This window comes from Cricetulus griseus, chromosome 5 (assembly GCF_003668045.3).
Source record: "Cricetulus griseus strain 17A/GY chromosome 5, alternate assembly CriGri-PICRH-1.0, whole genome shotgun sequence".
Classification (NCBI taxonomy): Eukaryota; Metazoa; Chordata; class Mammalia; order Rodentia; family Cricetidae; genus Cricetulus; species Cricetulus griseus.
Genome location: NC_048598.1, coordinates 121,739,409 through 121,755,978, shown reverse-complemented (window position 1 = coordinate 121,755,978; position 16,570 = coordinate 121,739,409). Strand labels below are relative to the sequence as shown.

Sequence of the window (16,570 nt, the reverse complement as noted above, 5' to 3'; positions counted from 1 at the left end):
TCTTTAAACTTATAATGTCTCCCTCTAGTAAATTATCTCTTATCTTGTTCTCTTCTGTTCTTCCCTCAACTCAACCTCCCTGCCCCATCATGTCTTCCTTACCCCTCTTCTCCCCTTCTCATTCTCCTAGTTCCCTCTCCCTCTTCCCCCATGCTCCCAATTTGCTCAGGAGATCTTGTCCCTTTCCCCTTCTCCAGGGGACCATGTATGTCTCTCTTAGGGTCCTCCTTGTTTATCAGCCTCTCCAGCAGCCTGGGCTGCAGGCTGGCAATCCTTTACTCTATGTCTAATATCCACATATGAGTGAGTACATACCATGTTTGTCTTTTTGTGATTGGGTTACCTCACTCAGAATGGTTTCTTCTAGTTCCATCTATTTGCCTGCAAAATTCAAAATTCCATTGCCATTTTTTCCTGCTGAGTAGTACTCCATTGTGTAAATGTTCCACATTTTCTCTATCCATTCTTCAGTTGAGGGGCATCTAGGTTGTTTCCAGGTTCTGGCTATTACAAATAATGCTGCTATGAACATAGTTAAACAGATGTCCTTGTAGGAATGTGCTTCTTTGGGGTATATGCCTAGCTAAGAGTGGAATTGCTGGATCGAATGTTGAACCAACCCTGCATCCCAGTGATGAAGCCTAATTGATCATGGTGGATGATTTCCTGATATGTTCTTGGATTCAGTCTGCCAGTATTTTATTGAGTATTTTTCCATCTATGTTCCTGAGGGATATTGGTGTATAGTTCTCTTTCTTAGTTGTGTCTTTGTGTGGTTTGGGTACCAAGGTAATTGTAGCCTCGAAAAAAGAGTTTGGCAACAAACCTTCTGCTTCTATTGTGTGGAACAATTTGAGGAGTATTGGTATTAGCTCTTCTTTGAATTTCTGGTAGAATTCTGCACTGAAACCATCTGGCCCTGGGCTTTTTCTGGTTGGGAGACTTTTGATGACTGCTTCTATTTCCTTAGAGGTTATAGGTCTGTTTAAGTTGCTTATCTGTTCTTGATTCAATTTTGGTAAGTGGTATCTGTCCAGAAAATTGTCCATTTCCTTTAAATTTTCAAATTTTGTGGAGTACAGGTTTTCAAAGTATGACCTGAAGATTCTCTGGATTTCCTCAGTGTCCATTGTTATGTCCCCCTTTTCATTTCTGATTTTGTTAATTTGCATGTTCTCTCTCTGCCTCTTGGTTAGTTTGGATAAAGGTTTGTCTATCTTGTTGATTTTCTCAAAGAACCAACTCTTTGTTATATTGACTCTTTGAATTGTTTTCTTTGTTTCGACTTTATTGATTTCTGTCCTCAGTTTGATTATTTCCTGGCACCTACTCCTCCGGGGAGAATTTGCTCCCATTTGTTCTAGAGCTTTCAGCTGTATGTCAACTCTCTGGTGTGAGTATTCTCTAGTTTCTTCATGTGAGCACTTAGAGCTATGAACTTTCCTCTTAGCACTGCTTTCAAAGTGTCCCATAAGTTTGGATATGTTGTGTCTTCATTTTCATTGAATTCTAGGAAGTCTTTAAGTTCTTTCTATTTCTTCCTTGACCCAGGAATGGTGCAATTGCTTGTTGTTCAATTTCCATGAGTTGGTAAGTTTTCTGCAATTTGTGTTGTTTTTGAATTCTAACTTTAAACCGTAGTGGTCTGATAAGGCACAGGGGATTATTCCAATTTTCTTGTACCTGTTGAGGTTTGCTATGTTGCCAAGTATGTGGTCGATTTTTGAGAAGGTTTCATGTGATGTTGAAAAGAAGGTATATTCTTTTGTGTTTGGATGGAAAGTTCTATAGATGTCTGTTAATCCCAATTGGGTCATAACTTCTGTTAGTTCCTTTGTCTCTTTGTTAAGTTTCTGTCTGGTGTTCCTGTTCAGTGGTGAGAGTGGGGTCTTGAAGTCTCCCACTATAACTGTGTGAGGTCTTATTTGTGATTTGAGTTTTAATAATGTTTCTTTTACGAATGTTGGTGCCTTTGTATTTGGGGAATAGATGTTTAGAATTGATACTTCTTCCTGATGGATTTTTCCTGTGATGAATATGAAATGACCTTCTTCATCTCTTTTGATTGATTTTAGTTTGAAGTCTAACTTGTTAGATACTAGGATAGCTACCCCAGCTCGTTTCTTGGGTCCATTTGATTGGAATATCTTATCGCAACCCTTTACTCTGAGGTAATGTCTGTCTTTGAATTTGAGGTGTATTTCTTGTATGCAGCAGAAGGATGGATTCTGTCTTTGTATCCAATCTGTTAGCCTGTGTCTTTTTATAGACAAGTTAAGACCATTAATATTGAGGGAAATTAAGGTCCATTGAGTGTTTATTCTTTTTTTTTCTTTTTTTTTATTAAATTATTAATATTTTCACATTTACTTTCCCTCTCCCTCTCCCTCCCCCCACCACCATTCCTTCTCCCCCACCTCCAAGAGTGTTTATTCTTGTTTGTTTTTGATTTGTTGTTGGTAGTGGTATTGTGTGTGGATTTACCCTGCCTTTTCTGGGGGGGGCGCTTTCATAAAGTGGGATTATCTATTGCCTATGTTTTTGTGAGTGTAGTCAATTTCCTTAGGTTTCGTTAGGGCTGGATTAGTGGTTACATATTGTTTAAATCTGTTTTTGTCGTGGAATATCTTGTTTTCTCCATTTATGGTGATTGAAAGCTTTGCTGAGTATAGTAGTCTGGGCTGGCATCCGTGTTCTCTCGTGGTTGGTAGAATATCTATCCAGGTCCTTCTGGCTTTCAGAGTTTCCATGGAGAAGTCTGGTGTAATTCTGATAGGTTTGCCTTTATGTGTTACTTGGCCTTTTTCCTTTGCTGCTCTTAATATTCTTTCTTTATTCTGTACGTTTGGTGTTTTAATTACTATGTGACGAGAGGACTTTCTTTTGTGGTCCACTCTATTTGGTGTTCTGTAGGCTTCTTGTACTTTCATTGGCAGGTCTTTCTTTAGGTTAGGGAAAGTTTTCTTCTATGATTTTGTTGAATATGTTTTCTGCACCTTTGAGTTGGGTTTCTTCACCTTCTTCTATACCTATTTTCCTTAGGTTTGGTCTTTTCACGGTGTCCCATATTTCCTGGATATTTTGTGTTAAGTATTTGTTGGACTTAAGATTTTCTTTGCTCGATGAGTTTGTTTCCTTTAGTTTATCTTCAGTGTCTGAGATTCTGTCTTCCATCTCTTGTATTCTGTTGGTTATGCTTGCATCTGTGGCTCCTGATTGTTTACTCAGCTTTTCCACTTCCAGCATTCCCTCAGTTTGTGTTTTCTTTATTGTCTCTATTTCAATTCTCAGGTCCTGAACTGTTTCCTTCAGCTGTTTACTTGTATTTTCTTGGCTTTCCTTGATTTCTTGCATCTTTTGGTTCGTCTTTTCTTTCATTTCTCTGGAGGATTTTCTGATTTCCTCTCTTAGGGTCTCTATCATCTGCATGCAGTTGTTTTTAAGGTTGTTCTCTTCTGCTTCTGTGTTGGGATGTTCATGTCTTGCTGGTGTAGACTCCCTAGACTCTGGTGGTGTCATATTGGTTTTCCTGTTGTTGGATGTGTGTTCTTATATTGTTGTCTTCCCATCTCTTCTTCCAGTGGGTGCAGGTGGTGTCTCTCCCTTTCCTGGTGTTTATGGGTCCGGGCTTCTCTTCAGGTGGGTGCAATTGGCTCCGATACTGTGATGGGTCTCAAGGTGGGTGCAGGCAGGTCTGAGGCACTCGCTCTCCAGATGGGCAAGAGCAGGACTTGTGCAGAGATGTCAGCAGACTCTGGGTTGCTTGGTCCTCAGGGGCCGAGTCAACCTGCCTGCAGACCCCTGGGCAGGAGTTCCCAGAGTGGGCAGGTGGAAATTGCTCCCAAGTCTGGGCCAAAGCAGCTCACCTCTGCACTCTCTGCACTCTGCACTGCCTAGGGGTGGAGTAGCCCAGTGATCTCAGCAGAGTCAGGGTCCTTGGGTCTTCAGGGACCCATTCAGTCTACCTGCAGACCCTGGGACAGGATTTCCCAGAGTGGGCAGGCAGAAGTTGGGCCCAAGGTAGGGGCCAAGGTAGCTTACCTCTGTACTCAGTGGGGGCTGGAATAGCCCAGCGATCTCAGCAGAGTCAGGATCCCTGGGTCTTCAGGGACCAATTCAGTCTACCTGCAGACCCTGGGGCCAGCAGTTGTTCTTTATGTATTAGATTCCAGAGTATTAAGTTTTTTCCTTATAATATTTATTTTGGGTTTTAAAAATATTGCTATTATTATTATTATTATTATTATTATTATTATTGACAGGGCCTCGCTCTGCAGCCTTGGCTCTCCTAGAACTCACTATATAGACTAGGTTGACTTTGAACTCAAAGAGATCTGCCTGCCCCGCCTCCTTAGTGCTGAGAGTAAGACATGTGTCACCATGTCTGGCTTTATTTTGTTTTTAATTGCCTGTATATATTTATGTGTGCTTATGTACATGTGAGTCCTGGTACCCTGGGTGATCAGAGGTTGTAGATTCACTGGATCTGAGTTAATAGAACTGAATTCTGGCCATCTGGAAGAGCAGCAAGCACTCTTAACTGCTGAGCCTTCTCTCCAGCCCCATCATATAGTTTCTTGGAAGCATTTCATCTATCCAGTTATATTTGCTTGGCTGCTGAGATTTGGGGAAATAGCAGTAAGGATGTCAAAGCACTGCTGATAATTTTGTTTGTTGTTTGTTGACTTGTCAAAAAAAAAAAAAGTGGCCATTTAAAATGTTTGCACAGATGGGGATTTTTTCTCATTCAGAATTGACTCTTGGAATTGAATTGTTCTTTGGACTCTATGAGAATGATGATTATAAACATTCATTTCTGTATTAGAGCAGGGTCTTTTTGGAAATAGAGTGGTTTGCAGTGTTCTTGGATGATAATGGAAAGAAAAGGAAAGCTGTTTAGATAAAGTGGGTTTTCATATCTAGACAAAAAACATTTATTTTTAGAATTTCTTTTTTCTTTTAGAATTACTTTCAGAGTATTTTTGCAAGATACTTTTATTGTTCATTTTCTTTATGTGATAATTTTCTCCTTAAGTAAGAGAGTTTTGATCTTAAACTATTTTAGTATATTCTTGAATGTTTGCAAATGTCTTCGTTTTTAAGGTGTATAAATACTTGTTTTGTACTTTATTCATAGTTCTTAAAATCTTCATTTCCTAATAACATTTTGTCACTTCCGTTTGAGGCACCAAACACACATTTTTATTTTCAGTATTTCCTTAAGATATATTCCTTTTTTTTTTTTTTCTAATCATCTCAGTTTTTGACTTCTTAAGCTGCAGTTAAGTATTGCCAAGAGGCCATTTACAGCATGTCTATTAGAAGTAGCTGTATTTTGAATGGGGACAGGAACTCCCCTTAGTCCAGGCCAGTCTCAAACTTGCTAAGTACCTGACAATACCCTTAAACTTCGCAGCCTTCTACTCCCATCTCTTGACTGGTTTGTGTGGTACTGGGGATCAAACACAGGGCTTCTTGATGTTAACCAAGCATTCTGTTTACTATATTATTCTAGCCCTAGAAGTAATTCCTGACCTATGGATTAGTTATACTCAGAGCTCCCCAGCTTTTGAGATTTTGGGGGGGGTGGCTTTTGGCTCCTACTTCTCCAGAATCTATTTAGTGTATACAACCTTAGATACTTGTTACCGTTCATAAAGCCAGCTAATAATGTTTTAGTATATCCATATAAACATAAATTGCTGTACCAAACAGTTCCATATAAATGTGTAGATTTTCTGTAACTTTCTAAGATAAATTAGAAATAACCCTAAGGTTTGATTTTACATTTCTTTATAATGGTCAGGAATAGACCAGCCCATGGTTCTCCAAATGTCCTGGATATTTGTCTGTTTTCCATGCATTGCATTTAAGCATAAATCTAATCAAGAGCCTGCATCATTATAAAAGAAATAAACCCCAGGCACTGAGTGTAGCATGCACTTGTAATCCCTGTACTCTTGAGGTACAGACAGAGGGAATAGGAGTTTGAGGCCAGCCTGGGCTACCTGAGATGTATCTCACAAAAGCTGAACTGTCTGGACTATCATAAATTATGTCTTCTGGAGGCATTTTAATGCAGATAAGGAAATCATTACAAAGTCAAGACTTGTGATAAAAGCATACTTAAAATATATCCTTGAAATTTTTATACTCACAGTTTTTGAATCATTGGAATGCTTCTGACTTTTCCTTTCTTTCTGTATGTATGTATGCATGAAGATTAGTTCTGCCTAAGTGCTAGTTTTTCATTGTTTAGTTGGATAGACTTAAAATGGGTATAGTTAACTTGTTTACTTGCTAGAGATACTTAGTTTTATGCAAGGCTAAAGTGTGAACTTTAAAAGATTTTGTAGCATTTTCTCACTCTGGAGTAGAGAAAGAGGAAGAAGAAGAGATATTCTTTCCAAGGCCTAGCTAGGATCTGATTCCTCAGAGGACTCCTCTGTTTATTTTTAAAATGTTCTTTCTCTTGCAAACTTGAATGGTTCAAAACAGGCTAGGAGATGGTTTATTAGGTAAAGGACTTCCTGTGCAAACACAAGGACCTAAGTTCAGGTCTTCAGTACCCATGTAAAAGCCAAATGCTTGTGGTGTGCATATGTAACCCTACTACAGGATATGGAGACAGGTGGGTCTGAGGGATTACTGGCCAGCTAGTCTAGCCAAGTCAGTGAGCTCTGGGTTAAATAAGAGATCTTGTCTCAAAAAGCAAGGTGGAGGAAGACACTCAGCCTTGGACTCTTCTTTTGTGAACATCTTGCCTCTAGGCATGCATGCTTGGGCAAGTGCACTGGACTCATAGACACACACACACACACACACACACACACACACACACACACACACACACACACACACACACACACAGAGCTATGCACACATGCATGTACATGCGCATGAACACGGTTTACTACAGTTGTTTTTAATTTTCTCTAAGTATGGTTAAACTGTATGTGACTGTGCTTAGAAGAATCTACTTTTAAGCTTTAAAGATACTCTTTTTCTCCCGTGGCTCCCATACAACTACCCTTTAGAAATCAGTTGCAAATATAGATGTTCTATATAAGAATCACATTCCTTAGAAGCCGTGGCTTAGTCTTACATACTATGGCCATAAATTAAAGCATGTCATTTTTGAATGTGTGATCCTAGCTATTTTTAAGTCAGTTGTCATAGTGAACATTCTGGAAATTCCTGTAACAATAGGTTTGTGAAACTCCTTAGTGAGGATAATATATGTAGTCAGCATAACTCAAATGTGTCATTCAGTGGATGCCTAATCTTTTGTCTTGATTTTTTTCAAGGAGGGGCTGGAGATACAGCTCAGAATGGTTAAGACACATACTACTCTTACAGAGGACCAGAATTAGTTTCTCAGCACCCATGGACCTCCAGCTCCAGGGGATCTGACACTGTCTTCCATCCTCTGTGCCAACACAAACATGCAAATACTCAGAGATTTTGTTTGTTTGTTTGTTTGTTTAGGTTTTTTGTTTGTTTTTTGCTTCTTGTCTTTCTTAGAGTTTTGACTTTTCTGTAGGAGTAGTACCTGTAAGAGTCCTTGTTAGAAACAGATGAATAAAGAAAACTATTTCCCCCTTCCTGACTTGGGTAGTCAGTGATCAGATGCTGCTTTGCCAGCGTTAGCTATGAATTATGTCTGGGTTTAATTTTCTGTTTATTTGCAACAGAACAGAGAATGGTTGAAGAGTCCATAATGAAGTTGATTCAGCCATAAAATTGATTATGATAGTTTGTGTAAGTAATGGTTTATAAAAAAAATGGGATATAGTTTATTTCAACTGTAGAATAGAATTTTCAGTAAGGCAGCTCTTGAATTAACAGCTAGTAATTGTACCTGTACCCTGGCCTATGTGTGCCCAGGTGTCTAAGAACTGTGGCAGGTGTAACCTCCTTGCCTATAGTCCTGTCTTCCCCCACCTGACTTATTCTTCGTCCAGTGACTGCCCTGCCAGTGTGTGTTTCTCCCATGATGCAGAGCACATTTCATTTCATTGAGGTTGTAGTTGTCAGTTGTCAGAAAATGCCTTACGTTCTTGCTGCTGAAACAGCAGCCTTGATTGTCTACATCTGCTTTCTGTTGTGACGGGAAAGTTCTGTGTCCAGTTTGTCTAGCAGTTTGTCTAGCAGTGGTTGGTGTGTGCCATGTTACTACTGAGTGTTCAGGTGTGGCTCAAGAATGAATGTCTGAAGGGTTAGTTTCCATCAATAGGAGTTTGAATAGCTACTGTGGCCGGTTAGTGGCTACTTTATTAGACAGCCAGTCCTAGATGACCAGATTCAATCAGCTTCATGGTTTTCATTGGACCAGTAGTCCAGTAGTTGGTTCACATGCAAACAACAATTTTTTTTTTTTTTTGCATTTAAAGGACCTTTTATGTTTGGAAAAAAACGCTTCTGTAAAACTTCTTTTTTTCTTTGCTCATATGCTAACGTGAAAATAGCCTTCCTCAAAATCAGAGATTTCTAGAACACTTAGATTGCTGAGGAAAGAACAGTTGTTTCATGTTCACCTGTGAAAATCATATTTGTTGTGGGAACCCAGATTGGTCAGTGTGGTTTTATCAAAATATGTGTAATTTCACGTGGCTGCTGTTACGATTTTATCATTGTCTGCTTGGTTTTAGCTTGTTCTGTATTGATCCCAGCTTAAGTGAGCTTCCATGCTTGGCTTTTATTTATATCTGCTTCCTAATGTTGAGACTAGGACCAGGACCTTAAAGTTTTTTAAATAAAGTTTTGATAAAAAACACTTTCCAGTTAAGATATATTTATGTTACCATGAATATTTGACAAGTTTGTTCTGTCAACTTGCAGTTGGTTTCAGAATTATAGCCTGAGATGCTAGGGGCTACAGCTCACTACCCTACTCCTTGGCATCTACAGTGAATAGTCTGAAGTCAGATGGTTCACCAGTTTTTTACCTTCATGGTGATAAGAAGGTGGAACCATTCACCAGAAACCATGCTTTGAATTTTGCTCTTTTCCTGCGTGAGTGATAGGCAATAGACTACTGTTTCTGTGTTGGGCAGCGGTAGCAGCCACAGGTCACAGCTCCCAGGCAGGAATGTCCCCTGCTGAATTGAGTGGGCTGCATATCAAGTGCACGTTTGATCCCTGGTGCTTTAAGTTAGTGATGGTTGATCAGATTGTAGCCCCATCCCAAGTCAGGGAGCATCTGTGTGTTTGTACTGCTTTTACTAGTCCCACAAGAAAGAAATGAGTACTCGTTCTCAGTAGAGAAACTAACAGCTTTTGAAAGGCTGACGTAATTAAAGGGAGAATGGAGACATGCCAACAGTAATGAGGCTTTCAGGAAAACATTTAAAGCTGCAGAGACCTCAAAATAGGAAGTTAGGATGAAGGGAAGCTGGTGAGGTCAGGTAATAGATCCAAAAAAAAAAAAAAAAAAACTAACTTTGGAGAAAGGGCATATACTTTCTGTATACTCCGTAAGGTGACAGGAGACCCAAGTGTTCCTTTTCCTGAGAGGGTGGGAAGTCTAGAGATAGACAGGCTCAGCTGCTATTTTCATTTCTGACCTAGGCTCCTATTTGACCTAAGTCTGTCTTGATACAGCAGCACAGGCCAGCGAGGAGGCAGTGGCATTTCGCCGTGAACGCAGCACATTTAGGCGCCAGGCAGTACGGCGCCGGCACAATGCAGGGAGTAACCCTACCCCTCCTACCTTGCTCATCGGATCGCCCCTAAGGTATGGTATTTTACAATTCCACCAAGTTTAGCATGCATGCAGTGAACCTTCTAACCCATTCTTTCCAGCCCAGGCAAGCTTTTGAAGAGCCTTGCTTTTCTTTTCTTCTTTTTTTTATTTTCTCTTCTATTCATCTTAAACTCTTAGGTTTCTTCCGCATGTGACCATTATGCATGCATACTGCATTATGCATGTCTTATGTTGCACTGTTTAAACGAAGTTGTCAGACGATTTTGCCCAGTTTTTAAATTGCAAAAGCACGTTAACAGTTATAGAAGTGAAAACATAGCAGTTAAGTTAGATTCATCCTTTTACGTACCCTAAATTAGTTATATTAGTGCATTGTCTTGACAGTGTTTAATATGAACAATTAAGGGACAAGTGGTGACCTTAATGAGAAATAGAAATCTGGCCTCATCATATGAAGTCAGTTTGATTATTTCATGTCACTGAAAGATAACATTTTATCTTAGTGATACTGTAAAATTTGAACCTAGTGAAGGACACAGAACTAAAATATTTATGTCAAGTATGGCCAGCTACATACATGTTTACATGTAGAGATATGTTGGATTTCTGAATCTATTGTGTTAAAACATTTTTATTTTTTTCAATATTCTTAACTAAGAGAACATGCATTTTTGATATTGGGGATAATCTGTTGAATTTTTAGGAGTCTAAAGAGTCCATGCCTTGATTTAGAAATCTGAATCTTTTCGGAAAATTTCACAAGGACAAACGTGGACATCACTTGATCCATGTGCTTGCTTAAGCAGTGTGTGCATCATGCTGCGTGCTGCGTCCCTCTGTGGAGGTGCTTTTCCTGCCATGTTCTCACTCGAATATCCCAACTTCTTCTTTTTTTTTTTTTAAGATTTTATTTATTTATTATGTATACAACATCCTGCTTCCATGTATATCTGCACACCAGAAGAGGGCACCAGGTCTCATAACGGATGGTTGTGAGCCACCATGTGTTTGCTGGGAATTGAACTCAGGTCCTCTGGAAGAGCAGTCAGTGCTCTTAACCTCCGAGCCATCTTTCCAGCCCCCAACTTCCCAACTTCTTAAGGAAGAAGATTAGCTTCTCTTGCATGCTTAGTAGGTTAGAAGACAAACCCTCCCCTTTCCCTTTCAAACTTGTTTTTCAGAATAGCAAGTTTAATTTCTTAATTCATTTATATTCCCCTGAGATTTAAAACTTGGTTTCTTTTGTTGTTGAGTTTTCCATTATATCCAGGAATTTCATCTTCATTTTCTAATTCCTTAAATAATACACAACTTCATGAGACATATTTATATATAGACAACATTTAAAATATAAAAGTGGAAATGTAGCCAGTTTAAATATACGTTTGTTGTAGAAACATTTGGAGCCCTCCTCTTCTTTGTCCTCTTTCTCCCTTTCCTGCTTCAGGACTGACTCCTCTCTGCTGGTGAGCGTGGGACACAGTCCCCATGTGCAAGGGCTGAACAGCAGCAACTCCTGCTCAGTTGTTCCAGCCTCCTTTTGCCCCTTGAATAATGCTCACTGTAGACCAGTCCTTTGCCTACCTGCTTTCTCCATGTTTTCTTTTTATGAACATTTTTAACCTATTTTAGTCTTAAGACATTCTTTCATTTTTTGCCATGAATATGCTGACCGAGTCTCGCCTGCTGAACATTTGTAAACAGAGTAGTTCTCTTTCTCTGGCTGGTGGAATACGAGAGTTATCATTCTAATCATACAATACTTGTTCCTAGAATTTTAAATGTAGCATGACTTAGAAAATGGTTTGGAATTTACTCCTTCAGGGCTTCCATTTGTGTAAATGGAGTTCTTAATTGGTCTAGATAATAAAAAGCTTGCTCAGAGAAAGAGCAAGCCATGGCACACTTTACCTCTTTAGCATCTCAGCAGACAAGAGAACAGTTTCCTGTTTCTGCCCAGCTACCTCACTTCCTGTCTGTCTGTACAGAGCTCCAGACCGCTATGGTTAGCTAGTGACAAGCTCCAGTCTTTAACCCTCAGACAGACTGTATTTGTACAAGCAAGACACCACCACACAGTTGACCCCTGGAGAGTCTGCTGTTACAGTCGGCTGCTTTGTTGAGAGACTCCAGGCTGTTTTCAGCACACATGTTGCATGTCTCTAAAATATGGGCCCTAATATGGGTGAAATAAAATAAAATGTAGCTGTAAAGAATTAGGAGAAATACCAACTTAGTGAATTACCTTTTACAGTTGGGAAAATCCCAGGTAAAGTAAATTGCCATTATTCTTCAGTGTGAACTCCTTAATAATGTTATCTTTAACTAAATAGAGAATCAAATGACTATTTAAACTCTGGGAAAACATTTTGTTAAAAATTAGTAGAACAGATGTGGCAATACTTTGACTGCAATTGCTATATAAATACCAGTAAAATCTTCTGTAATAGTTCCCGTTATCCATGGCTGCCAGGGCAGAAATGTTCTGAAAGACTCCTACAGCATCTTGAAGCCACAGCTCATACAGAGCCCTGTATGTGTAGTATGTCCCCTCCCCCTTTGACTCATTGTTACTATACAGTGTAATCCATAAGTTCAGCCCAGCAAGAAGTCAACAACAATAACTACTGACAAAGTAGAACAATCATAAAATAAAGGCATTAAAAAGTATGACTATTTCTCAATTTTTCATTTTGATGTTTTCAGACTGATGTCTGTAGGTAACTAAGGTCAAAGAAAGCAAAACTTCAGAAAAAGAGACTATGAAAGCTTATTGTAAACTTTGGTGGTTAAATTAACCATCCCAAAAGGAATGTGATAAGATATATATAATGTTGGCCGGGCGTTGGTGGCGCAGGCCTTTAATCCCAGCACTCAGGAGACAGAGGCAGGTAGATCTCTGTGAGTTCAAGGCCAGCCTGGTCTCCAGAGCAAATGCCAGGATAGGCTCCAAAGCAACACAGAGAAACCCTGTCTCAAAAAACAGGTTTTTTTTTTTGTTTGTTTTTGTTTTTTTATAAAATATATAAGAATTAGGATTAAGCCAACAGCTCCCTCACAAAGAGTTTTCATGCTTTTTAAAATCTTATTAGAATAAGCTCCTTAAGAATTATTTTAAAAATTTTAAAATTAAGTTAGCTTTGTAGGTAGGTGGAGTTTTTAGGCCCTCACTAATTCTTCTTAGTGACTAGAGCTAAAATAAAGACAAATATTAAAAAATATTTATAATATAAAGAGCTTGATATTTATTACCCAAAATGTCATGCTTTTGAGTTCTTAGTAGACTGGAGTAGAAGGAAATCGTCTTATTTTTGTGAGGAACAAAAAGCTTCATTTAAAATATGAGAATAAAAGATCTATAATAAAATGAGGTTACAGTCATGGTTGAAAATCTATGGTTAGAAATCCATGGGGTCATTTTGTGTTCAGATGAATTCATCATTTTTGTTCCATTTTGTATACTCGGGACATTGTTTTCTCTGGAACCTGTATATTCTTTGGAATAATGGAGTCATGCTCTTAGAATTTACATTATAGTTGAGGGGGAGGATACTTCCCCAGATAACTGACAGTGTAAGACAGAGTTGCCGGCCCACACTTGGTGTGTAGAGGAAGGGATGGCCAAGACCACCTGTACATATGTCCTGTCAGCTAGGAGTGTTGACCTTCATGCACTGTTTGGTTTTTAAAACATTCTGTGTATTTAGGTAGACATTGCATCTGGGGCTTGATTATTAGAATATTCTCAGATCTGTTCACATTAAAATATGACTAATATGACCTTTGCTTATAACTTTAAGTGAAAAAAAAACTGAAAAAAATTTGAGTACGAATTTTTTGGTTGAGCTGTAAGCTTATTGTGTATTTGAAAGTCCATAATATTTGAATTTCCAGAACTTTTTCCTGTTGTGTGAAACCTGTTCACTTTGATGAGGTTCATGGATAAGTTTAGATAGCTTCTGATGACGAGGACATACCAGCCTTGTGTGGAAGATAAAACCTGTCTAGTTAACATGATCACCTTTTTTTTTTTTTTTTCTTCGTCTCTAAGTTTGCAGTACTGGAGGTGAACTCGTGGTTTGACACATGTAGGCAAAGGCTTTGCCACTGAGCTGTGTGGCCAGCCTCTCACAATCCTCTCTTGACTAATTGCTACTGGGAAAATAGTTCAAGAAAACTACTAAACAAACAGATGCTATTTGGCATGGCTAAGCAGTACCAGTGTGATCAGCAATCAAAATGTGCAGGTTTAGTTTTTCCTTGTTAGATGCATTCCTGTACTCTGCTTAGGATATTTACTTCTCAGTGGTTCAAAATCAGACCTGAAGAGTCAATGTGCTAATTCGTAGGCCTTGCATGATGGGATAAATATTTTATAATACATGCTGTCCAGTATGACAAGCAGTCATTATTAGCTTCTGACCACTTGGATTGCTACCAGCTGTGATAGCTACCAGCTGTGGTGTGTGGTTATTGTATTTGAAATGTAGTTGGCATGAGTAAAGAACTAAAATTTAATTAAATGTCCCGGAGGACTGCTGTGTCGGACATTGCAGTTAGTATTCTATTGCTATAGCCACAGCTTAGCCTTTTACTTCACCGTCAATTGACAGAATCTTAAGTTTATTTTTTTTGTTTTGTTTTGTTTTTGTTTTGTTTTGTTTTGTTTTTCTTTACTAAACCCCAGAGGGACAGTTGCAGTGGATTCAAAGGCCCAGAGAGAATTTAGTAGAAAATGCTGTCATTAGGATAGACTCAATAAGGCCACTTCAGCCACATCCTTCTTGTTATGGTCATTTTAGTGCCAGCCTCTGGAATTGCTCAGAGTACACTTAAATTCACTGATTGGAGCATGCTGGGACATTGTGTGATAGTTAAAACACACCAGGAAGGAAGCTCAGCAGTTTAAATGAGAATAAATCTATTATTAAGAATGCTAATAAAATTTATATTCCTTTAAATAATCATAAAAGCAATGAGTAAATGATAGAGAAAAATTAGTTTTACACATAAAATAAATTTATATTAATGAAATACAAAATTTTATGAAATTTATAAAACACTAGGACTTCCTTTGAGAAATTAAGGTTTCCCAGTTACTAAGATTTTTCTAAAATAATGGATCCTTGTTAATGAGAATACAAAATGGACTGGAAAAGAATGTTAACAGTTGGTTATGAGAACATGATTTTTATGTATGTTTTATCTGTAACTCTTATAGCCTTATTTCAGAATATGGAAGCTTTTATAAATAAAACTTTATATTAATTCTCCTTCCAATATCCCGGAGGCCATCATGTTTCCCTCGGTTGAGCCACATATTCTGGTTCTTTTGCAGTAGTTTGTGGTGCTCTTTTGCTTACCATTGTATTTTGGTTGCATTTGATAGAGATTCTTGGTTTTTACATGTGTAGGAACTTTGTTTTATTGTGTATCTGAGTCTGAGATTTAGAATATTAGAGGGAAAACGGCAAAATTATGATGGTGAATTTTACCTGTTGGAGCCCAGCACCGAGCCACGTTGCTTAAGTGGCTCCATGCTGCTCTCCCTTCTTTACTCTAGACCCTACTTGGTTTGAGCTGGAAGAAAGTTGCAGATTGACAGTTAATATTTATATTAAATATTTAATGCATTTGTCCCTGTGAATCAAATTGGTAAGGACTGGAACAAGTGCAAACTGTGTAATTGTACAAAGCTTCTTGGCTCTTTCTTTGGTTATTTGAAAAAGTGTCATTTTTGAAATCAGTGTTCTATATTGATTTCATTCTAGCTATTGTTTTTCTCTTTTCTTCCCTGTAATGTCTCCCCAATCCGTGTTTTCTCCTAGCCTTCAAGATGGTCAGCAAGGCCAGCAGTCCACAGCCCAGGTCAAAGTCCAGTCCCGCCCCCCATCCCAGGCTGCAGTGCTCAGTGCTAGTGCCTCCTTGCTGGTGAGAAAAGGGAGTGTCCACTTAGAAGCCTCACATGACCATGCATCTGCTGTGGGCGGCAGCAGTTTGCACGATGAACTTGGTATGCAGGCTGATGCGATCTCGGTGGTTGGGAACTTAACTGACAGCAAATGGTAACAGTGATTGCAATTCTTTTCTGAGATGGCTTTGTTTTGGTGCTATACTTTGGGACTGTTTCATTGGGTTTGTTTGCCCTGTGTGTAAGAAAATGACTTGCTTTTTCTTTACTTTTATTTTGAGCGTATCTGTTACTAATAGGCAGCTAATATGCTAGTAGCTGTTCCTTACAACTGTAGCATTCTCTTTTAATAATCTGGGCATTTCTGTTATTCCCAGTCATCTGTGTCATGTGGAAAAATATGAATTTTTAGGTGATTATGAGAAAGCCTTAAATTTTTAAGCCGGTTTGAGCATGTTACACAGGGACTGTGGACACGATTTCCAATAGGCTTGTTGCTACAGTCTTGTTGCAAAGTACCGCATTTTGCAATATGTCCATCTCTTGTCATAGAATTTATTATAATCCTAAATGTAGTGTTCTCAAGGACAACATGGCTCTACTCATGACTGATAAGTTTATAAAATATTTCATTATCTGTTAAGATCTCTATAAGTAGACTCATAATTATGAGAGTTAATTTTTAGAAGTGCAGCATATTTTAAAGTCTTAGTAATAGCAAATTTACTCAGAACATGCTTTGTGCATTGGCATATTGTTATGATACTTAAAATTTTTTGTTTGTTGACATGTGTGTGTCCATGCCCTAGTGTACTTGCCCACCATGTGCGTATGCACATCTGTGGAAGCCAGAGGAACCATTGTATGGCTTACTTTTTGAGGCAGTGTCTCACTGAGCTGATGCTGGCGGGTTCAGCTGTCCTGGATGGCCAGTGAACAGACAGGGAGGGACC

The 16,570-nt window shown here is 38.7% G+C and overlaps 1 protein-coding gene across 6 annotated transcripts in view; it reads left to right on the top strand.

Moving 5' to 3' along the window:
- Pcnx1 (pecanex 1) overlaps nt 1-16,570 on the top strand; it is a 141,600-nt gene that overhangs the window by 61,907 nt on the left and 63,123 nt on the right. For 3 of the 6 annotated variants that reach the window (XM_035445621.1, XM_027418425.2, XM_027418427.2), the window contains 2 exons: nt 9,604-9,736; nt 15,535-15,719. The exons of 2 other annotated variants lie outside the window; for them this stretch is intronic. In XM_035445621.1, the coding sequence (XP_035301512.1) occupies nt 9,604-9,736; nt 15,535-15,719 (318 nt within the window). The remainder of the gene's footprint in view (nt 1-9,603; nt 9,737-15,534; nt 15,720-16,570) is intronic. One more of the 6 variants, XM_027418426.2, reaches the window with a different exon arrangement.